At 26.4% G+C, this 25,886-nt stretch overlaps 1 protein-coding gene across 1 annotated transcript; it reads left to right on the top strand.

Annotated features, from left to right (window-relative positions):
• The first annotated feature begins 1,958 nt into the window (after positions 1 to 1,958).
• On the top strand, positions 1,959 to 18,097 carry LOC145845141 (RNA helicase Mov10l1-like). Its single transcript, XM_082952563.1, has 5 exons — positions 1,959 to 2,066; positions 15,403 to 16,007; positions 16,710 to 17,048; positions 17,399 to 17,741; positions 17,822 to 18,097. The coding sequence occupies exons 1-5, from the start codon at positions 1,959 to 1,961 to the stop codon at positions 18,095 to 18,097; spliced, it is 1,671 nt and encodes a 556-aa protein (XP_082808689.1).
• The last annotated feature ends 7,789 nt before the right edge of the window (positions 18,098 to 25,886 follow it).

Here is a 25,886-nt window from a genome sequence, read left to right as displayed (position 1 = left end):
GTTACGTGGACGGGTAGAAAGCAGAAAAATTTTAAAGTTTGCGAGTACAAACTGATAAACAATTTGTGGAAAACATTTTATATGGATGCTGACTTGTTCGAATCGATCAACAACCAATCGTTAAGCACGAACCGGAAAATTTCACAACTTTTCAAGCCTGACTTCACTGCTGTTAAACATGAGATAGTTTTCACTGAAAGCTGCAGTAAAGCCAAACTTTTTAGAAGCTTCTCTTCGAAACAAACTTCGAAGCAAACAGAATCAACTACTAACACTCCTAGCTTGAACTCATTTGAAAAAATAGTGGAAGACGAGTGGAAAATTGAAGTTCAAATGGGAATTTTGGCAGCTGTTCCAATAAACGAGTCATTTTTCCGATCAGACTCTCAAATAACATACAGACTGGCACCCAGAAGCGGCTACAAAATGCCGAGTTGGGTCAAAATTGACGCGGAAAGCAAGCAGCTGATAGTTCTCGCGTTTTCAACAGATTTCGACATGACTATCAATTATAAAGGAGAGTGGCATGGATTTCTGGTTGCTACTTCGGAAAGCAGCAAGTTGAAAGCTTTGAAAGTAGTTATAACTGCAACTAAAAACAACGATTATTATGAGAGCAAATACAACTACAGAGTCGAAATGAGCTTCACCAACAAGCAGTCCAATGTAAGTACTTTTTGTTGATGAAAAATAACATTTGTTATAAACATATGTGCCTAAGTATTTAAGTGAAACAACAATAATTAATAAATTAAAGTCAGTAATTTTTTTTTACAACAATTTCTTCGAACAAAACAAAAAATTTTTAAGTATTTTTATTTTATTTAAACTATTAAGATTGTTACAGATAATTTTAGTATTTTAATATTTAGACGCTCACAATAAATGACTACAACACAATCTTAAATGCAATCAAAGAAGAGTATGGTGACAACGACACTTCAAATATTTACACTTTTCTTCCCCAACCAGGAGTCAAACAACTTATATGGACGAACGTGACGAGCTTTGCAGATCATAGGTGCAACAAGGATTTCATCGAAAGTCAAGAAAGTGTATTAAAAAGTCCTGAAAACTTTGTTCGCACTAGTTTTAAAGAAAGGTTAGTATTTACATTTCTGCATTAAAAAATACTAAACAATTACTTTTTTAACTAACTATTAAGTTTACATAACCTATCAATAGCAACGATGTTTCACTTTGTTAGTAGTTAGCTTTACCAACTTATATACTCTTAAAACTGTTTTCGTTATATTAAAACGAACCTGCTTATTTCGAATATTTTATGAAAATATTTCATTAACAGCTAGCGTTTGAAGTTTTCGAAAAACTTAGCTTATAACTTTAAATACATTGATAATCTATAGTAATTTTCAGCTTGGAAAGGTCAGGTTACTTAATAGAGCACTTGGAGTTTTTCGTAAACAAAAACTGTGCGAGGAACATCCGAAAAACTCCCGACTTTGAAACCACTGCCGCTTCCACGCTGATGACGAACAACGTGTCCGATGACGTTGCAGCCATGACGTCATCGTCGGGCCTCGTCGTCCTAGTGACGCTCATCGTCTGCTTCGTCCTCCTCCTCGCATTTTGCTGCTTCAAGCGGTTAAGCGCGAAGAAGAAGAAGAAAGGCAAAAAACTAGGGAATTCCCCTTCCAAGGAGGCCGTGGCGAGCCGCATGGGTTCCTACAAAAGGGGAACCCCCATCGTGTTCGACGGCGAGTCGACGACCACCGACCGGCTGAGCACTCCGAGCCCCTTGTTGGTCGCCACCAGCGCCGCCAAGCGGAGGGAAAGCGGCGAGCTGGCGCGCCTGTTCAAGTCGGGGCGGGAGGAGGTTGTGGACCTTCGGGCGGAGGTCGGAGGTCGGGAAAGGGGTGAAAACGACTATCAGGAGATATCCAGGCCTCCCCCGCCCCCCTACCTGATGAAGGGCAGGGGAGGAAGCTGAGAGGTTGATGGTTGATAGTGGAAGCGTGAGTGAAAAGTCGCGGGAGTTTGTTAGAGGTGGTGGAATGAGGGCATGGCCTGAAGAAAGCAGAAACCTAGTTTTCAAGCTCAACAGTGTTTGTAGAAGTTTATCAATATTTTTTTATAAAAAATTCAGCATTTTTTTCAATGTTTTTAATTATTTAAAGTTATGAATATCATGTTTTTAATATTCTAAAATTATTCACATCGTTTTTCAATGGAACTTATGTCTGTTCAAACAATTGTCATGTATTACCTGATATTTTTACTAAACATTCAAAAACATTTTTAAATCAACAATACTAAATTGTTATTTATCAAATTTACAAGTATACCTTAATTTCAAGTTTAAGTAAAGTGTTTTATTTCTAAACATACTTTCTGAAAAATTTAAACTGAAAATTGTTTATAAAAAATTTATTCAACTTTTAAGAAATTATTTTAGATAGTGATTTAGATAGTAACTAATTTGTAAAAAATGTTTTTTATTAGTTTTCTTTTGTCGTTTAAACCTTTTTTAATCGTAAGAAATTAGAAAATTTAAAAATACAATCTTTTTCATTTATGTAACAATTTAGGTCGATACAAGGTTGTATTTAATCTAAAAACTATTTATCTTTAAATTGAGCTTTAAACTTTTGAAATAAGTTTCTTAATGAACCTTATACTTTACTATATAAGTCTTATGTTAAAAATAATAGTTAAAAACTTATTATTAAATTTAAACTTAAACGTATTGTTGTCAAATTTATGTTATATTGTTAAACTGAAACACTTAAGATTAAATTGTTTGTATAAACTATTTTTGAAGATGTTTACAAAAAAACAATTGTATTAAGTTAAATTAAATAAGATAAACATGTAAAAATGTTTTAGCTTCAGAATTGCTACAAAATATCTTATTCAACACTTTTACTCGTCCACCTAAAACAAACATCATGTGTACTGTAGTTAAATTTATAATTGGAACAAAGTATTTTATACACAATCCATTCTGTCTAAAAGACAGGTCTGTCTAAAAAATTTAAACTAACTCATTCAAAAATAAACTGCTAACTTTGCAATGCCAACATCTTAATTTACAGAAAAAAAAAGTTTCTACAAACTACACAATAAATCACTTTTTGATTGCAAAAGCTAAAAATTTTAAGATCGATTAAATTAAGTTGTCCATTTGTGAATGCCAAATGACTAGTTGATACAATAACATGCTTTTTAATTACTCGTTAGTTTCAAAGCTATCTTTACAGGTCCAACTTTTTTGTGGTCATTATGCAGTTGATTAATTAGTTATTTGGCTGTTTTTTGGCATTTGCTTAACATATAATTCGAAACTTATTTTTTGAGTTTGTTGAATAGTGAATTGGATTATAACTAATAGTTAAACAAGAATTTATAATAGTTTTTCCTCTTAATTAAGTACTGTAACAAGTGACTTTGTTTTTAAATATAAGTTTGGACCTATTGGAATTTATTGCTTTAAGTTTAGGCAAGCCACTTTCAAACAGAGCATTGAGGAAAATGTAACGGTATTTTGTGTAAGCAAAAAACAGTTTTAAATGTTCTATGAATAACAGTTATAAAAAAAACTGTTTTTTTTAATTCATTATTAAGAATTTTCTGAGTAAAATTCACAATTTTTTATAAAGCTATCAAAAAAGTTAAACAAACTTTTTTAAAAACACTTGTTAATAAAAGCTACTTATAGCTTAATTATTCCATAGGATTTTAATCTAGTAATCAGTAAATTACCATAAAATTAAAGCTTATAAATAATATACTAAAAATAAAATCAATATACTATTTTTATGAAAATTAATGTTTAATATTTTTTATGTATATGTTTTAATAACATGTTTTATAACCCAAATTATCAAATGGTTTGAAACTTAAAAGACTTTTTTTGGCTGATATACGAATTTCTTATGATAATTGAATGTCGTATTCAACAATGTTATTAAATGTGTGCTGTTTAAATAACTTTCAAGTTTTTTACATGATGTAACTAATGAATGCTTAGGGTAGTAAATACCAAAAATCATCGTACAGATTATGATCCAATAAAACATTAGTTTTAACTTGATATTAAAATAAGGTCAGGATAAAACTTAAACTAATTATAAGGAAAAGTAAATCTATATTACAATTTTTTGCAAAGTATCTACAAGTATATTAGTGTTTAAAACTCAATACACATAAGTTTTTATAAGTAGTTAAAGTACTTGTAAAAATACAATAATCTAATACATGATTTTTAATACTTTTTTTTGATACTTTTAAAAACTCATTATATACTGTATACACTGTTCTTTACCCCAAAAAAACTTAATTTCAAGATTAGCAAATACAGCAGGGGCGATTTTTGACTGATTTAATGGAGCTTGTGCGACCCCTTAAAAAAATTATATCATTCACTAAAAACGTTGTTTAATCAGTCCCTTTAACAGACTTGGTTTTGCAGTTTTGCTAAGTTTATAAAAAATGAATGATAAAAAATGTATGTTGAGTTTTTAATATTTAAACAAGAAATAGATTCCTTATATTCTGATACACTATCTATTAACAGTCAGCTGAAAGAGAACTAAATTTAATTTTTATGTTCGAAGTTATTATACTTCAAATTTTTAAAGTAACTACACATTTTTCCGGTCCTATTGTCTTTATTCTATCCAAATTTTTCACATGTAAATGTATTGTTTTGTTAACTAACTTTTGTGGGTTATAACAAGACAATACATTTACATGTGAAAAATTTGGATAGAATAAAGACAATAGGACCGGAAAAATGTGTAGTTACATTAAAAATTCCATTTATTATTAAAAGCTCAGAGATGTTAGAAAAGAAAGTTAGATAATTATTAAGAAATACGTATTATGCAGCGAACCCTAGAATTGTTTTCACCTCTAAACCACTAATAACACCAGGTGGTAAGGATCCTGTATCAAAATTAAATAAAAGTATGGTAATCTACCAGTACAGTTGCTGTTGTCGGCAAGTTATATTGGACTAACAACTAGACATCTAAGGAAGAGAATAAAAGAACATATACCAAAATGTGTAGAGAATTTTTGCCTGTCAGATAAGAAAGATGATATACCGGTTAAGGTTTTAAACGCATCTAAATGTTCATCTATTTCAGAACATTTAGCTAATAATCCAACTTGTGCAAACAATTATAATATAGATAGAATTAAAATTATTAAAATTTGTAGTAATGTTTTTGATTTGATTAAATTAAAAGACATTTGTATTTTGTTAAGGAAACCCGTTTTATGTAAGCAAAAAGATTTTGACTATACTGTTTCTTTATTTTCGTAACATTTTATAAGAACTGTTTTCATTTTATTATTTTGAGTTTTACTGTAGATCAATTATAACGAGAATGGACTTATTTGGTTTTAACTTTTACTAATTGCTTTGGTCTTTTATTAATCTCTTGATTACTTTATGATTACTTGATTACTTGGTTATTATGTAAGTGTGTAAAACCTTATTATTTGTTATCATTGTACTCACTTAAGAGAATTGATCGAAATATATTTAGTGTTTTTGAAAGTGTGTGTCTTGTATAACTTATTGTAGTAACTATTTTTAGCTTGACTTTTCAAATTCACTGTATATAACTAAAATTACTCTATAATATTAATAGTTTTTAGCAATATTATTCTGGGGAAAGCTAAACGAAATTAATTAATAAACTTTTTTCGAAAATGAGTGAGATATGTTTAAACTTTTTAGTTAAAATCAGTATTAAAAACAAACTATTCTAAAAAGAATATATAGAAGTCAAAAAAACTAAAGTTATAGAAATAATTGAATAAATTAATGAAAAGCATTTCTTTGGCTATTTTAAGATTTCGTGAAACCTAAACTAGTTTCAAAATATATTTCAAAATCACTATTGTTTAAAATTTAAATCCATGTAAGTGTAAATAAATACTTATGTAATATTTTAAAGAAATAACACATATTAGCTTTAAAAATTGTTCTTTTTAGTAAAAAAAACCTTTTACTAGTGTTAATATATTTTTTAAGTAATAAATTTAAGATTTGTTTATTTTATGCTTAAAAATGTTTATTAACTTAAAGTTCTTTGTAAGTTTAGTAAAACAGTTTTAAACAGTACTGTAATATTATTTCTGTAACTTTTCTCTGTAACTTTATGTTTTTATTTTGTGTATTTAAACGGTTATAAAATCTACAATACACTCTATACTTACAGTTTAAAAAGTATTCTAACTTTGTGAAAAAACATACCTTAACTTAAGTAGTAAATAAAATAAAACTACTTATAAAAAAGCACAAAATAAATTTCAAATATATGCTTTTGTTTTAAAAGCTTTATTAGTAGAGTTAACAAACTGTTAACTTTATGAGTTTTGTTTAATACAAATTTTTACTGACGCTAAAAACAAAATTTGGTCTTCTTTGAACACATGTCAAATTTTTACTTAATTTTCAAATATAATCAAGTTTTGATAAAAATCTGATTTTAATTTGCATTCTATATATATAAACTATATATAAATGGAATGTTGTATAAAAAGGTTCATTTCAAAATATAAAACGTGATTATATTTTAAAATTAAGTAAAAATTCTTGTATAAAGTTATACAAGTGTTCTCTATAAAGTATATAAATAAAAGTTGATTACTGCGCAGTGCGCTATAACTATCAAACTTTTGTAAAAAAATTATATGTTATATATTAAATTAAAATTTATGCTTGCTTTTTTGTTTTTACTAGAACTCTTTATGTTATGTAAAAGTTCAAAAGATTAAGCAAGAACTCATTCTAATAAATGGGGATTTCCCTAAAAATGTACTTGCGCCTGAAATGTTCGAGAAAGAAACTCTTTAGCTCCAAAAGTGACAAACGAAACTATAAAAAGTAATTCAAAAAGAAAATAATTTCAATGTGCGATAAATGTTCAATTGAAATTTGTTGTTTTAGAATTGCATTAAGATACTACATTTTATTTCTAAATAGTTTATATTAAGTGCTAGAGCTTTTATGCTTTGTATGAATTTGTTAATTTAGTTGCACTTTAAGAAGAAAGTATCTTAACATAGTACTGCCATATTTTCTTGTCAGTCTATTCTACAATTGTAGATTGAGTTAATTTTAAAAACAATTAAGTATTTTTTTTTAACCTTGCACAAGTTTTTTAAGTTAATTAATGCGTTGCTGGCCGTACGTTGCCCACATTTTGGGTTTAAAATGTTAGTTAGTCGAAATTTAAAAAAAACTATTAAAAATACAGATTTCTAACCAGTTTTAGTTTTTTATATAATGTAGTATAACTAAACAAAAATCTAAATAATCAATGAAAAATAGTGAACTTAAAGTTTGCTTTTCAAAAATACTTAATATCCCTTTATTGAATTATAATACAAAGATGTTTTAAATCAAAAATAAAGCACAAACTTATAATTGACAAATTATAAACGTAGCAAATAGATGTCAAAATATTTTTAGTTACAGTCGATTACTTGAAACTATATAGTCGTATAACTCAGACGTTTGTAATATAGCCTTTTTGCTCAATATATTATTGTTTAACGATTACAGGAACTTATAAAAGGTTTCACTCAAAAACTATTTTATAAAAAATCTTCTATACTTATAACATAAGTTAAAAAACAAACTTAAATTACTAGAGAATCCTTATGTTTAGATTTTTTAAATCACCGAATACGTTTAAATTTTATATTAAAACATTTTATAAATAGTTTATGAAACATATAATATTAATAAAACCGGTTTTAATTTCATCCAAAACAAGCATATAAAGTGACCATTATAGTTATTTGTGATAATTTTCAACTTTTTAATTGGACTATTTTGTTCTAATTAATAATTTTAGAATATTAAATTAACAAGTTTTTAATACTAAAATGAAAGCAAACTATTCTTTCACTTTTAACTAAAGTAGTTTTTCTTTTTTGTAATGCAAGTTATAAACTTTTGTAAAAGACTTACATATTTTAAAGTTTTATATGATCATATAAAAACAAGGTTTACGATCAGAAAATAGCAAAACTTTTTAAAAACTCTACTCAAGTTTACAATACATTATTCTGTCTGCTTGTATTTTTCTCAAACTCTATCTTATATAACAGTTCACAATAAATAAACAAGAGTTCATTCCAATCAATGGAGGTTTCCCTAAAAATGTACTTACACTTCATAAGTTCGAGAAAGAAGCTCTTTTTGAGAGAAAAGTGACAAACAAAACTATAAAAAGTAATTCGGAAGAAAAAAAAATTCAATGTGAGATAAATGTTCAATTAAAATTTGTTGTTTTAGAATTGCATTAAAATACTACATTTTATTTCTAACTAGTTTATATCAAGTGCTAAAGCTTTATTGCTTTATATAAATTTGTTAATTAGTTGCATTTTAAGTAAAAAGTGACTAAACTTAGTAGAGCCGTCTTTCATAGTCAGCGGGTATTTTAAATTGTAGATAGAGTTTATTTTTAAAAAAGTTTAGTATTTTTTTATATGCACTAATTTTTTTAATTTAATTAATACGTTACTGGCCGTACGTTGCCCACAGCTACCTAAACCTGTGTAATAATTGTTTGGTTATTATAAGATTTTTTAAATATAGAAGTTGGCCTAAATACGACATCAAGATACTACAAAATATCAATATACAATAGTTAGCATTTTAAACTGCTATAAAACGGTCAAACCAAAAATAAAAATGAATTTGTTTTAACCTGGAATTACTACAACAAAACAATAAACTATTTTAATATATATGTAGTTTAGTTTATTGTTATGCTTTTGATTACTAAAAACAGTATTTTTCTCAATTTGGTTTTAATTGAATAAGCTATAAAGCGTATATAAAATAAACTTGAGTTTAAGTTATTACTTTAATTTAAAACTATATACTTTTTACTATAATAATTAGCTTGCGTTGTTATAAAATATGTTAATGTTAGAATTATCGCTAAATATTTTCTATATTATAACGTATAATACACTTAAATATCTAAAGATTAAATTTGTTACATAAAAGGTTCTTAAAGCTCAGCAATTTTAAAGGTATTTTTAAAAACTGGACCAAGTTAAAAGTTTAGCTCGTTGTTTATTTTTCAACACAAACTACAGTTGGTACAGTTTTAAAGACTGGTTTTTGTGATCCAAAATAAGAGCTTTATTTTTAAACTCACAAAAGAACTATTTATGAGCTAAATCAAACTTTCCCTGATATTCAAAATATGTTTTTTAGACTTAATTCATAAAAGTTTAATAAACAACAAGGTTTACTCTTCCTATGACTTTATTAGGTCGCTTTAAAAATTGATTTAAGTTGATTTTACAAGTGTTTCTCTTTCAACAATTTAAACTTAAGTGTTTGCACTTTAATTGAGTTAAACTTCTGTTGTAGAAGTTTATTGTGACTACTAATGAAAGTGTTAAATGTTAGAATTTATGAAATTATTTTAATTTTTTTTGAATAGGAATGAAGTTAAATTCTTAGGAGCATTTAGTGCTAGATTACATATTTGTATGCTAGCTCGCATATTAGTATACAAATATTTGTTTGTTTTTTTTTTCGTTAAAATAATAACAAAAAGTATGAGTGTTGATAGAATTTATACTGTTAAAAAAATTACGATGTTTCGAATTTTTGAAGAGTATTTCTATCATTATATCGCTTTTCAAGCATTTTTTCTTGCAAAAAAAAAAAAGGAGTAAAAAATTAAACTTTTACTGTTTGATAGTAAAGAAAATGTTAAAATTTATATCAAACTGATAAGCTTTTGTGATGATTAACTTTTATTTAAACTTTTTAAGAAAAAACACGATGATTTGGTGTGTGAGTTAATTCACTTTAACTAAGGTTACTTATAGTTATATAATTAAAGCTTATTTTCTCGCTTAAGCATGAAAAGAAAGTTAAGTAAAAGGTTTTGTAAATAACTATTTTGAGTTTTGTATTTTAGTTAAAAGTCAATATACTGTTATAAAGTATTTTTTCTAAACTCGGTATACTAAACAAAAAAAAAATCTAAGCTTCATAACATAGGTCTCTTTTATTTTTTTTTTTAACATAAGGTGTTTAGATATTTCTAAATACGAGGATTTCTTTAACTTATGACAAATTTGAATTTATTAAATAATCAAAAGAACTACTAAGGATATAAGTATGATAAAAAATTTGTTACAATTCATTTAACTGTGTTTAAAGTATCAAAAGACAGGTGTATTCTTTCAACATTTGCTGTTGAACAGTGTGGTTTGTTTGGTAATTTTCTCTTATAGTCTGAATTTTAAAAGTAAAAATCTTGGTTACGATTTGACTTCAGTGAAGCTTAATAATGTTCTAAAGATCTAGTTATCGTTTTGTATTCCATAAAAGATTTTAGACTTATTGAGAGAACTTTTTAAAAAAGTTATAGTAATTGTTGTTGTATTGCTATAAAAAAATATTTTGAAAACTCTAAAATAATTAAAGTTTAATTTTATTTTTTAAGTTTTTTATCTGCTTGTTGTTATTTGTTTAAACTGTAAGTTTACGAATGTTGTTTGGTTTTATATTTAGTTTTTCAAGTAGGCTACTAATTTAAAAACATGCTTTAAGTCAACTATCTCTTTTAGCATGCCAATGTAAAAAAATAGTTATACATGTATATGCTTAAACAGAAAATTAAGTACCTAAAATTACGCTAAGATAACTGTTTCAAGCAAACTTATGTTAAAAAGTATCTTTTTCTGAGAATATTAAAGAGAAAATTTTTAGACTTAGACAAGTATTCAAAACATAAAAAAGTATATTTTAAAACAGAAGGAAATTTGTTGTTGCTAATTTTATTATTTGTTTTTTATTAGTAGCATAAATTCAACAATAATTAACTTTTTATTTTAATTTATAAAATTTAAGTTCAGTTATGGTAGAACTCACTTCTTTAAAATTATTAAAAAGTTATGCAATAGCTTATTTATAATCTTGAATGTAAAATTGCTTTTACTGTTCAATTAAAATTATTAAATAAAATAGAAATAGCAGTTTTGGCACAAAATACTGATAAAATTAAACGTAAAAATATTTCAGCGTATTACATTTTTGCTTTCCTTAAATAGGTTGTAACCTATTATTTAAGTTTTCAAATGTTTGTTATAAGTGTTGTTTATCTCCTTTTATAAGTTGATTGAACGATATATCTATTTTTTAGTTCTTATGTTATTAAACAAGTTTTAAAATACATATATATATATATATATATATATATTTATATTTATATGTATATTGTTTATTGAACGATAAAAAAAAGCGCTCAAAAAGTTTGGTCTAATGATCTGGTGTACAAAGGAACCTTTTGGTTATCGAGTCGTACACAACATGCTTATAAAGTTTCTTACGAGCTATTACACATAGTTTTTTTTATAATTTACATATCTAAATGTTTAGTAATAAACGGTCAGTTAAACAAAAAGAAAAATGAAATAAAATAAAACTAAACGAAAATTAACTGAATTTCGTGTTTAATAATGTACTATGAATCTTGTTTAGTAACACATGAACTAAAAAATGTATATAAACTGTAAAATATATAATATATATCACTTTAAATAAATTTTTTTAAATCGATAAACAACACTAATAACAAACGTGTGAATACTTGAATTATAGCTTACAACTTCTTTAACGAAAGTAAAATGTAATATGCTGAAATTAAAAAAAAAATTTATAGAATTTTTGTTAAAAAATTAATTTTCATTTTATTAAACAAATTAACTTGAACAGTAAAAACAATTTTACACTTGAATAGTTAAATAAACTGTTGTAAACTTTTTTAAAGATTTTTAAAGAAGTTATTTTTACAATAACTGAACTTAACTTTTATAAAATATGAAGATAAATACTGTAAAATTTGTGCTTTTTTAAGAAAAAAGATAAAAAACTATAATAATTTTAACAATAATGATATTAACAACAACATATTTGCTTCTATTTTAAAATATCCTTTTTTTCTCTTTTTTTTGAATACTTGTCCAAGTCTAAAACTGTAATGATAGAAAGCAAGCAACATTTGCAAACATAAAAAAGAAGAATTTTTTCCGTAATTAAAAAAAAATTAACTGAAACTAGCTTGGAACAGTTTTCTTATCTTACTACTAAAATGCTTTATTTTCTGCTAAAGTAAAAACATCTATAACTATTTACTGTATACTTATACAATTTTATAAACAAAACTAAATTAGTTTTCGTTTGGTTTTTTTTTCTTTCATTTCGTTTAACTGATTGTTTTATTACTAAAGACTTAAACAGACTCAATAACCGAAAGGTTCCTTTGTAAACTAGGTCCTTAGACAAAACTTTTTAGGTGCTTTTTTTTATCCTTTAACAAACAATAACATTAGTTAAAACTTTTAATAAAATACATAACTAAAATTAATTTAATATTTTTATAATAGTGAATAAAAATTAAATTCGTTGTGTTTTATTACTTTCATACTAGTAAAAGCAAAAATTATTTTTTGTTATGATAATTAACCTACAAGTACCATAACTTGTTTGTAACGAGCGTTTTTTACAAAAAAAAACTAAACTATTTGGTTAAACAGCCTCTTTGTTAAAGTTTACCGCTTACCTTTATCAGTACTATAAACAAGTACTTAAATCATTTATATTATTTAAACTTATATACGACTGCTATAAACTTTGTGAATTTCAAAATTTGGTAGTGTAACATAAGTACTTTTAGGGCAATACCCGTCTAAAAGAAATAGTTTAATTTAAACTGAATTTAACTTATAAAAAACCTTGTTTTGTAATCTAATAGTGTGAATTTGATCATACTATAAACAATTGATACAATCGCAGTTGCGTCATAATACATTTCACAGCATTTTAAACTTTTTGTAGATATTAACGTACTCAAAGGATTAGTTATTGTAAGTAAGCAATATTATATGTTAGAATTGACATCTATATTAGTTTAAGATATTCTAACTACAGAACAATCTGAAGTTTTTACTATAATTAATTTTTCATTTTATATTATATATAACATAAGTATTTTTGTAGAATAAAAATGAAAGTTAAAATCATTAATAATACTATGTATAAGGTAAACTCATGGTTTTTTCAATTAGTAAAGTATAGTATTTATTGTCTTAAAAATAACTTTGAAAAATTTAGAACAAGTAAGATAGTATTTCTTGTATGTTGTACTTGACTAGATACACGTTTTTTATATATGAATTATTGACAAAAAAAATCTAATGATATTTTAAATGAACTGATATTAAATTGTTGATCGATTTATAATTTAATTTGTAGTTACATTCTCTTTTTTTTTTGCAAAAATTAAAAAAAGACATTATTTTTATTTGCTTTATTTAAAGTACCTGGTTAAGTAAATGAGTATAGTTTTTGTAATACATTTATGTAAATAATTATTTTAAATTTAAAACTGGTACTGGTATAAAAACTTTAGTTGTTACCTTCTAACCAGGGTTGCTACAAGACCTTAAATCCTGGAATACTTGGAGTTTGAGAAACTTTGAAAAAAAAAACGTTGAAAAATCCAGAAATTTAAACAGTTTGATGTGTTAAGTAGTAAAATTTCGATTTGACACAACAAATCTATTATACAGTTAACATTTTTTTGTCATCATCAAAAGTTTTTTTATTAAAAAGCACACTTAAAGTAGCTTTACAGTATCTTTTCAATGTTTTTATACTATTTAACACAGTTTCTTACCTTAAACTTAGTTTTAAACTAAGAGCAGACCCAAAAATGTGTACTTCTAAAAACCAGCAGGAAATTCTTAAAATCTTGAGAAAATTCGCCAAAAATCAGTGGCAACTAGTGGTAACTTATTAAAAATATTAAAATTTCTCTAACAAGTTTTAATATTCTTTAGAATAACTTAGAATTTGACAACTAAGGGAAGCGAAAACTGGAAAACTCTGGAATTTTGAATGAAAATCACTGTAAAACCTTAAATTACTGTTAAACAATTGTTACATGTATAGTGATGAAAATTTCATTTGATACAAAAAATACTTTTCTATCATTTATAATTTTATTTGTTATAAAACACAGTATTATTACAGTACTATTTCAATACTTCTTTACTATTTAAATCATTTTGCTTACTATTTTATTTAAATAAGTTAATATTTTTGTTAGACATATGTTCAGAAGTAAGTAGATATTTTTTACTAAGGTATTGTTGTAAATAGTATGATTTCAACAAATTGTTTAGACCTTATAAGTTTAAACATATAGAGTATGAAATATTTTTTGGTCTTTAAAAAATCAAAGTTAATTGCTCTAAAGCTGAAAAAATTTGATAAAACAAATTAAACATTTTATTAGCTGCAAGTCTATAAAGATTTATTTTAAAAATTGCTAAATTTATTGGTTAAACCAAGTTTTGTGACTCTAAATTTTTAAAAGCTTTATTGTTGACTGTAAAGTATAGTTAAAATTTTCAATGTATATTAAATTGAGTAATCAACTCTAGTATTATAAATTTGTAAATTGTTTTCTTAACTAACATTGTCTGTTAATATAAAGTTAATTTTTCAGAAGTACAATGATGAACAGTTTATGCCTTGCACAAATTAATAAGCTTTTTAGTTCACTTTCATTCTCTGATAAAAATGAAGCATCAGAAACAAAATCAGAGGTCTTTTTAGTTCTCAATAAGGACAAAGACGAAAAATGCTGGAACTTGGAAAATGGTTTTAAGTTTAAAGCTGAAGATGTTGTAGACAAAGGTCTATTTCCAGAACCATTTGACTTAATAAAAGGAAAAGTTGAAGCTAATTTTGTTAAACAAGTAGTTCCTTCTAGAAAGTCAAAAATAGTCGGCACTGTTTCAAAAAGTCCATCTAAAAATGATGACATATGGAAAATAAATGACAACACATTTTTCAATGCACAAACATTTTTGCACAAAAAATTTAGAAAAGGTGACTTGGTCGAGTGTTGTGTTGTTGAAACCAAGTATGAATCATTTTTATGGAGAGCAACATCAATTGAAATAATACAAAAACATAATTTTTTTCGTACATCTGCTTCAAAACATAAATCTAACAAAAAAATAGATCTTGCCACGAAATATCCGTTGCCAGAATACCTAGAAAATTATGTAAAAAATGGAAGTATCGTTACTAAGTATCCAGAACTGTCAGAAAATTTATGTGAAGAAAATTATGTCAATAGATTTTCTGCTCTTTTATACATTTCTGAAATAAAAGAAAAAAGTACAATCAAAGCTATAAAAGTTCAAAATGTAAAAGTTAAGCCTCTTGAATATTCTGAAAATATTTTTGAAATAATTAAATATGCAGATATAATAGCTCAATGTGGCTCGATAAGAAATAAACAGTCTATAAGAATATTTAAACATGGTCTGTCAAAAAAAACACATGTATACTTTGGGTTTGTTCAGAAAATTGATAAGTCCACAGAAACAATACATGTTAAGTTTGAAAGCAAAAATTTAGACACTCTGAAGCCAACAGACAGGTTTTTCATGACATTTTGTTTTAAGAGAAACACTTTTGAAAGAGCTCACTGTGCCATGAATCTTTCTTACTCCTGTAGAAAAGATTTGTTATTCCCAAAACAAGAAAACAAAACGTATGAATGTGTAAACAGGGAAACAGAAAAAAATGTCAAGTTTTATAACACTAATTTGAATGAGAGACAAAGGGCTGCTGTTGAAAATATTCAGTCTTCCAGCTCAAAAAACGCCTACATTTTGATTGGACCCCCCGGAACTGGTAAAACTGTCACTCTGACAGAACTCATCGTTCAGCTGCTGAAGAAAGATCCGAAGAGTCGCCTTCTTGTTTGCGCGCCCAGCAACAACGCTGTTGACAACCTTTGCTTAAAGCTGCTTGAAAGTGGACAGGTGGACGGTGAACTTTTTACAAGGTTCAACTCTGCCACACGTCCCAAAGACCAGCTGCCAAAAAAATTGCTCACTTGCTGTTGGGGTGAAGTGGGAGAAGATGAAGTGATTGACGTGGAAAGTCTTAACAACATTTTCAGGTGTTTTATGTTTTATAAAACTTTTTTTCAAACTTTAGAATACATTTTAGTTATGTAAAAGGCTAATCAGCTAAACTTTTTAAAGCTCTTCTAATACTATTTGCGTTCATAGTATGATAAGTTTTTTATGTTATCAAAAAGAAAAATATTTAAACAACAAATTACTATTCTGTTTTAGCTGTGACTAAATTGGGCGGAACTTAATGTTAATTCAGAATTATTTTCTATTGTACATATGTTATAAAAAATTAAGAGTAAGACTTTCAGGTATTTTATATTTCATTATTTTAACTTGATGAAACAGTTTTTTTTTTAAACTTTAGAATACATTTTAGTTATGTAAAAACTCATCAGCTAATTTTGTTTTCAAGCTTTACTAATACTACTTGCATTCATAGTCTGATATACTTTTTTTTATCATTAGGAGTTTATCAAAAATAAGATATGTTCAAACAATAAATTATTATTATATTTTGCAATGATGAATTAGGCTGAATTTATTGTTAACTCAGTTTTTTTACTGTACATTTTTTATAAAAAACAAAGAGTAAACTCTAATAAAAATTGAAGAACTAACCTAAAGAAATAATCACTGTATAAATAAAACATACAGACCCTTAATGGCTTTACTTAATCGCAGTTTGACAATGTAACTGAATTTTGCTGGTGCTCTGATTTTTACTAACTGCCACCCACCCACAGGCACAGAGCGATATTCACTACTTGCATGAATGCAGGCAGATTGCTTGGCTGCTTAAGGCCTAAATTCACACACGTGATAGTCGACGAGGCGGGACAGATGACTGAGCCAGAATGCCTCATTCCCATCAGTGTTGCCCCGCACAGCAAGGTCGTGTTGGCGGGCGACCCGAAGCAGCTCGGAGCGGTGGTAAAGTCACAGTTGGCCAAGCAATTCGGGTTTGGCGTGTCCTTGATGGAAAGGCTGATGGGGTTTGAAGCTTACATGAAAAATGTTGGTTTGTATGGCGATCATGGCGGCTACAACCCCAAGCTTGTTACTAAGCTTGTCAACAATTACAGGTAATCAATAAACATATTAGTATATAATGATATATATTTGCTTTATATAACGTAACAACTTTTACCAATGTTTGACCCGTATTTTTGTTTATCCACAAAATCGGCGAAAGTCTGCAGAACAAGTCCGGACTTTCATTTGCCGTGAGACAAGCTCAAATTTAACAAAAGGGTTGATCATGCCAATTCGATCATCAGACCACAAGTTTCGGTAGACTGAGACCGGTTTCGTCCGGTCTGATGATCGAATTGGCATGATCAACCCTTTTGTATTTTTGTTTAGGTCGAAAAAGATCATTAAAGTCATTATTGCAAACAAGCAAATTTTAATAAAAAATTTTTTAAACATGCAGATCACATGAATCTCTACTGACGCTCCCCTCCAAACTTTTCTATGAGAACGAACTGGTGGCTTGTGCCAGTCCATCGCAGACCAGCCATTTCATCAAGTGGAGACGCCTTCCCAACCCGAAAGTTCCGCTCATATTTCACAGTGTGCGTGGTTTTGAGCAACGGCAAAAAAAGAATCCCTCGTACTACAACCAGAAGGAACTTGACTTGGCAACGAGTTACGCAAAGATGGTGGTTTTGGAGGGAAAAGCTAAAGCAGAAGAGATAATTGTAATAACGCCTTACAAGATGCAAGCTGAAAAGTTCAGAGTCGTGCTTGATAAAGTTCACTTGAATAAAGTCAAAGTTAGTTTTTTTATAATTTAGAATACTTTCTAAATTTTAAAGTTATTATTTGTGTTAAATTTTCTCCCAAATCGCTACAGGTGGGCTCGGTCGAAGCTTTCCAGGGTCAAGAGTCCAAAGTGGTCATCCTGTCTCTGGTCCGCTCGTCAAAGCCGAACGGTGACGTCACAAAGAGCATCGGGTTCGTCGCGTGCGCCAAGAGGTTCAACGTGGCGGTCACCAGAGCCAGATCCCTGCAGATCGTCGTCGGAAACGCGGCAGTTCTCAGCCAGGACGAGCACTGGAAGGCCCTCGTGGACCACTGCAAACTTCATCGTTGCTTCGTACCTGACGGGACATCGTTGCTTCGTACCTGACGGTGGCGAGGGCAGGACCCACGCAGATTGAAGTTCCTGCAACACTCCCGGCCAGTTTTGTAATTTAAAACTTTCATTAATTTCTTTTATTATTTTAAAATTATTTTTTCTTTGAAATTTAGTTTTTTCGTGGTCACTTTAGCATTTTTAGGTAATTGAGCTTGGTTGACAACTTTTTAATTTCTCGGCACAAACTAGCTTTTTTTCAAACAACTTTTTACTTTTAAACTTACACTAGTCTCTTGGGAATTGAAACTGTTTTTTTTTAGCAAAACTTTAGCTAACAAAGAATATTGTGTTTTAGCTATCAGCAATAATTTTTTATCGTAACTTTTTTAATATTAAGTTTTTTATAGTTAATAATTTTCTTTGTTTTATCACCCTTTTAGTTTTAGTTAATTAAGTTTTTATCGTACATTTTTTTAATAGTAAAACTTTTTTATATTAAAAATTTAATTTGTTCTATAACTGTTTACATTTTACTAAATATTATTTTAATTATTAATTTTGAATAATATTAAATTTTTTTTTAATCTAAGCTTTAATTTGTTGTACAATCGCATTAGTTTTATTGAATATTTTTAATTTGTTCGAAATTTTCAATAGTACTAAAGAGCTTTTTAATTTTTTATTGTGATTATTTTGTTTAAGTTTTTTAAGATACTTATATAATAATGAAAAGCTCTTTTTTATTAATACATTTTTTTGTTGTGTAATCAAGTTAGTATTAGTAAGCAAAGTTACTTTTTATAGCAATTTATTTCAACATTGCACTTTATTTGTTGATTATTATCAGTGACGATCATTTTTACTTAACTGATTTTACTAAATTTTTTTTAATTCATTAGTAAAATCTGTATTTTTAGCCAATATTTAGTAGTTTGCGACAAAGTGATAATTTTAAATTTTTTTATAAACACCCTTATAAGATATTAGGCGTGTGTGCTTTAACTTTTAAACGTAGGATCAAATTTTAAAATGTTTCAGTTTGCAAATATTGTTTGGTTTCTATTATTGCGATTTTCGGCCTAGACAAGTATTGAAAATATAAAAAAGTATACTTTAAAATAGAAGGGAATTCTTTATTATTATTTTTTTTGTTTCTAAGAGCATAAATGTTACAATACTTTACTTTATATTTTCATTTATAAAAGTTAAGCTCAGTTATGGCAGAGTTCACTTCTTTAAAACTATAAAAAATTTATACAATAGTTTATTTATCTTTTCAAATGTAAAATTCTTTTTACTGTTCAAGTAAAATTATTAATTTATAAAGAAAAGTTACACTTTTAGCACTAAATACTGATAAAACTCATCGTAAAAGTATATTAGCGTATTACTTATTTTTGATTTGTACAAGTTTTTTAATTTATATATCTTATTTTACAGTTTATTATCAACAAAACAATTGTTGACTTTACTACTCATCAGTTGTTACAAATAAATCTGAAAAAAAATTTTGAACATATAAGTGGAAGGTATAAAAATAGATAAATAAACGAAAATAAATAATAAACAAAAAAACTATGTAATTTAAAAACTTTTTAAGTTTTTTTAAGATAAAAAATATGTCGCTGGCAGTACGTTATCAACTCCTGGGGTTAAGCTATGTACTTTATTCGTTTAAATAATTTTTTATAATATGTTTAAGTACACAATAAGCCTTTAAAATTTAATAGTTGGCTTTAGTATAACATTAAATAGTTATAAATATCAGATTACAGTAGTTAACACCTTTAATTGACCGTAGCTAAGTTAAAAACTCGACATTAACTTTGATAATTATGGATGTTCAGTTATAGTTGTTTGTTTATAGTTTTGTATATACAACAGCTTCGTCATTGATTTTTGATCTTAAAAAACTTCATATTTTTATGCGCTTTTTAAGACCTCTACCTATACGTTTTTTTATTACTTACATTTATTTTGTTTTTAAAATAGTTTAGCTGTTTTAGAAACGAAACTATTTATATTATTTTGATATATTCATAATAAAATATAACTTTAGTACATATTTTTACTACTGGCTTTTAAAATAATTATTTAACACAATAGTCTGCTACTTAAGTTAAAAATAGCACAAAAGAACGTACTCAACAGAATCCTGAACCTAACACACTTAAAACAAAATCTCTGCAGTCACTTTTGTTTTGTAAGACGTTTCAATTTGTTTTAGACTTTTTTATGATAACCTCATACCTTTTTGCTTGTTTCACTAGGTTATGGTGATTTCAAAATGATAAAAAAGTTAACTTAGTAAAGTTGAAACAGTTCGTTTACAAAAAAGTTAACCTATATTGAGTAGAACAGAGATTCTGTTATGTATCGGTATAATCCATTCAATAAAGGAGATATTTTAATTTAAATATATGTTTGTAGTTTATTATTTTTGCACTGATTATAATGTTCTAAGTTAATTTATACTGCATAATTAATAACTAAAGTTGGTGAATACTAGTATATTTTCTAACTTATTTTAGATAATTTTGTTTTTATTTTGAAACTTTTGTATAAGCATTAACCTAGTTTTAATTATGTTTTGTATTACAGACTTTATCATTCTTGTAATTAGTTTTTGTATAAACTAACCAAGAAAGATATATTCATTTAACTTTTTTGTGAGTTTAAAACTTACGTTTTTCAACAAATTCTAGTGAAAATGTAGTAGAGAAAGTTTTTGTGGCATAATTTATTGGAAAACCTAAAACATAGTAGATAGAACTATGATCAAATTTAATGACTAAACACCTTAAGCTGAAATAAATTTTATACAACTTAAAATAGTTTTAGTTACTATAATTAAACATAAAAAAGAAAAAAAAAAAAACTATGAACCAAATTATCACAAAATTTAAAAAATACAAATCAATATCTATAGTTTAATAAATTATGTACTTTTCAATTAAAAAATTACATTGAGCTGTTACACTTATTAGAATTTTCTTTTATTAATACTATTATTTATAGATAAAGAAAATAATTGGATCAAACTCTGGACGCTTTTTAAAAATTGCAAAAAATGCTGATCGACTTAAGTAAACGCTCGTATAAAACATTAGTCGTTTATAACTTCACCTTGAAATAAGGTCAGAATAAAACTTAAATTAATTTAGGGAAAAGTAAATCATTATTACAATTTTTTGCAAAGTATGTACAAAGTAATATGAAACGTTAATATTTAATTAGTAATAACACATGTATATTTCTAAGTTGAACAATCCTTACTTTAGCACAAAAAATATCATGATCAAAAATTTAAAAAAACATAAAACTAAATTTACTTTAAAAAACATATCGTCAAAAGTCTAATAGAGAAAAAGTCTGGAATTTCGTGACCTTCTAAGGTAACAAAAGTTTTGACCATATTTTTTACATCATACCACTATGATCAAAACTTTATGACTACTTTAAATAGATGATCATTTTTAAAGCTTAAAGCATAGACAAGTATATTTAATTAACCTGTTATGTTCTAATAACAATATTAACCGTTTAATATATTAATACTCTAATTTTAAATTTACAACTGATTTTAAAATATCAAATATTACTTAAGCATTTAACAATAAACATTTTTTATTTTTTTAACTTTAAACATAGAAAAGTAAAATGCTAGTTTATCAGAAGCGCTCAAAAATTGTAGCTAAACTACATTGGCAATTGAAGATGTTAGCGATTGCCGGAGCAGTATAGATTACCGTGCAGTATAGATTACCGTGCAGTATAGATTGTTGTGCAGTATAAAAGGGTTTTTTCGTGCATTAGGTCTTAGGACCAACTGTTTTGAGTGTTGTTTTTTGTTCAACAAACTATACTATAGTGATTAAGTAGAAAAAATCGAAAAGTGCAAATGAGATAAATTAATAGTAGAATGTTATAAGTACAATAATAATACCTAGCTTGCTATTTTTACTGTAGTCTATTTTGTTTAAAATTCTCAATCTAAAATCTTATCTAAGCCAAAGTTGCTAGAAAGCATTATTTTGAAATTTTTCTGAGTTTAATAGAATAATTCTAAGTAAAAAACGTTTTAATTAAATAAAGCGAACAAAACACGTTTTAGTAAACAGCAACGACCAGTAGATTTCTGTTTCTGATAAGTATGCCTAAGCATACTAAAAATCATTTTGACAAATTAAAACATAATCAGTTATTGAACTATAGTAAATTATTTGAACAATATTAAAAAATACTTCACAAAAATTTTTGCATCAATCAACCCATTAAGTCTTATGTATAGTTGATATTGTTTAATGAGTGTAACACCATATTTTAGTTTGTTCTCAAAACAGGAAAATTCTCAATAAAACTATCTTTCGTCTAGAGGCTCTAGTTTTTTTTTTGCGATTGGTTATTTAGTTAATAGATTGATGACGACCTGAGAGTAGGAAAGCATATAAATTAAATTATATTAGAAAATTAAAAATTAAAATTATGGCAATCCTGGTCTTTGATCCTTGATATGTTATGTAATTAAACCAATAAATAGAAATAACTAGCTTAATTCCCCAAGGTGAAACAGTTACAGCTTATTAATTAGTTCTCCTTTGCTCTATGCTACAATGAAGCTAGTGCAGCAATCTCAAAATTTAAAAAGTTTTCTCCACTACTAAGTTTAGAAACTATTAATTAAAAGTATTTTTGATTGGTTGAGTACTTGTCCTTAAAACTATAAGAGTTTTAAGAAGATGGAATAAGGGTCCTAGTAAAAGTTTTGAAAATTTTTAGTTGAAAGTTGCAAGATTAAAACCTAGTGGTTCTTACATACACAAAAAAGGTAATAAATAAATTTTAAAACAGCTCAACTACATTACTTACTATTTATATAACTCATTCTTCGAAAACATAAGATTTATTATAACAGTAATACATAACTCAATTTAAATTTTTGTTGCTAATATACATTGTTATTTTGTATACTTTATTATACAACATTTTGTAAAATGTTCTTTGTTCACCAGGTCATAGGACCAAATATTTTGAGTGTTTTTTTTTAAATTTAATAAACTAACTTAAAAAAATTCAATAAAAAAAACAATAACTTTTCTATTCTTAATAACCTGAGATTCATGTTCTATCAAGTTTAGCTCTTTTACATTTGATTTTTAATTTAAAAAAATATTACTAGATAAAATCAAATTATATACTTCTTCTTTCATTTGTCCTTTGACCACTGGGTTTCTATCTTGCAACTTCAACTCAAAGAGTATTTAAAGCTCTTACTAAGGCCTTTATGCCGTACATTAGAAATGTTTTGGAAACTGTAGAGTTTAAATTCTAAAGTTTTGTTATCATGAAAATATATAAATTGAAAGTACTTATCACAAATAAATTATAATGTTTTTTCCATTCATTCATTTATTGAACTGAAGTTAAATAGAAAAAGTGGCTGTTTTAGCTGGAAACCTAGAATAAAATAGCTTGGGAAAAAGAAATCTATATTTTATTACTTTGTGAAAGATAAAACTTGGATAACTAGAAACATATTACATTTTTATATGCAAAATAACTTTTTAATACTACATATATTAAACAAAAAATTGAGACAAGATTCATTCAAAAACATTTTTATTGAGCAAACCAGTATAATATATTTAAGCTAACACATATCAACTACTTTTGTTAGCAACCAGTTTCAGAATAAACTTTGAGTAAGTAAACAGTTGAGGTTTCATCAGAAAATACACAATTAACAAATTTAAGAAAAATAGTTAAAGACTTTCTTTTTTCATTTTTGTCTAAATATTGCAACGAAAGTTTGAGGGATTTATCTCAAAAAACAAAGGAGAAGATAGATTTTTATTGATTTTTATTTATTTGCCATTTTAGTTTGCGCCTTCCATAAGTAACCTGTTGTAGTCTTCAACTTTGGCTAGCTATATCACAAAAATTATTTTGAAGTTTTAAATTCTGTAAAAAGCAACTTGTAGCTTAGTTAAAACTAAACAATATAAGATCAAATTGTGAAAAAGGTGAATTACTTTCCTATGCCCTTGATTACAGATAGATTATAAATTATGTATACTTGTTTTTTTAAATGTATGTTTTATGAGTTCTAGCTAAAAAAAATATCAGCTTCTGAAAACTTCTAAAAATTAACAATTTTAAAATCGAAGTTTCAGCAAAAGTTCTTTTTAATTAAGTAAGACCTATATTATTGTTTCACAAAAAATAAGTGATCAAAAAGTTTGGTCTGAGGACCTGGTGTACAAAAAAACTTTTAGTTATTGAGTCATACTCTATAGTCTATGGGGTATTCATGATTCCCCCCGGCACACAATTCCCATCCATTTATTTATATATTTTTAATATTTAATTGATTTATTTATTTTTTACTACCACTATTACCCTTACCCTTGGTCAGTTCAATGGATTGTCCAAGACTAGTAAGAAAGTAAACAAATTTTTACAGTTACTAAATGCTATACAGTTATTTATCTTAAGTAATTGATTGCTCAGTTTACTAAAATGTAAAAAGCTTATTTAAATAAAGATGTGTAAATTAAATATTTTATTTACAACCAGGTTTCAGTGACAAAAAATTGCGACCTCTTCAAGTAAAACAAATAATGTACTACAGTTAACTATTTTATTTTACTTGAAGAGGTCACAATTTTTTGTCACCAAAACCTGGTTGTAAATAAAATAATTTATTTGCCATAACTTAATGCAAAACATTCTGAAAAATATTTTTTTTCAAAACAAGTAGACACCCTTAAAACATTTCTGATATTCTAATAACCACCAAACTTAATTATAAATGTTTTTATTGACAAGTTTTTAAGTTTAGTCATTTTTTTGTTAAAAAGTAAAACTAGAATGGCAGAAATTTTAAACTGTGAGCTTTTAAAGTTCATGATTATACAGTATTGATGAAACTAAATCACTTTTTTTTCACAATTTTATCTTGTTTTATAGAGTTTCAACTAAGCTGCAAGATTCTTTTTACTGATTTAAAAAATTCAAAATAGTTATTAATGTATAGCAGGTCAAAGTCAGAGGCAACAATAGGTTCCTTATGGGATGTGCAAACAAAATGGCAAAAAAGACTAGTACACTAAAAATCTATCTTTTCCTTTCTTTTTTGAGATAAATAACTTAAACTTTCAGGAAATGTTCCTTGCAATATTTAAAAAGTTCTGTCGGAAGGACCATACCTTGAAAGTTTGAGGTAGTTATCAAAAAATCGAAGGAGAAGATAGATTTTTAGTGATTTATAGTTATTTGCTGTTTTAGTTTGCGCCTCCCATAAAGAACCTATTGAAGTCTCCAACTTTTACGGGCTATATCTCAAAAGTTATTATGAGTTTTAAAATCTGTAAAAAGCAACTTGTAGCTTTTTCAAAACTTAATAAAATAAGACTAAATTGTGAAATAGGTGTTAATCCTCCTATTCCCTAAGAATAGAAAATAAATTTGATTCATAAACATTTTTTATTGTTTGAGTACTAAATACATATTATAGTTGTATATGAGCATTTTTTAAATCAATGAATATTTTTAACTTTTCTAAAGGGCGTTCTTTAAAGTAAATATATCAAATTTTTAAATATTAAGAAAGTAATTTGAAATATTTAATTTTTTTTTTCAACTAGAAAATAGAAAACATTTTTTTAAACTCTATATTTTTTTTGTTAAAATACGTTTCTATGTCATATACTGTAAAAGTAAAAAGATCTTATCAAGTATGATTGTTTAGAAGTTGTTTGACTTCTTATATCAGTATAATACTCTATTTTTTATAAAGTTGTAATTGTTTTGTAACACATAAAGATTATTTTTTAGCATA

Source organism: Thalia democratica, chromosome 9 (genome assembly GCF_965202585.1).
Source record: "Thalia democratica chromosome 9, ktThaDemo2.hap1.1, whole genome shotgun sequence".
NCBI lineage: Eukaryota > Metazoa > Chordata > Thaliacea > Salpida > Salpidae > Thalia > Thalia democratica.
Note: the sequence above shows the minus strand (reverse complement) of the source record. Positions and strands in the feature narration are given on the sequence as shown.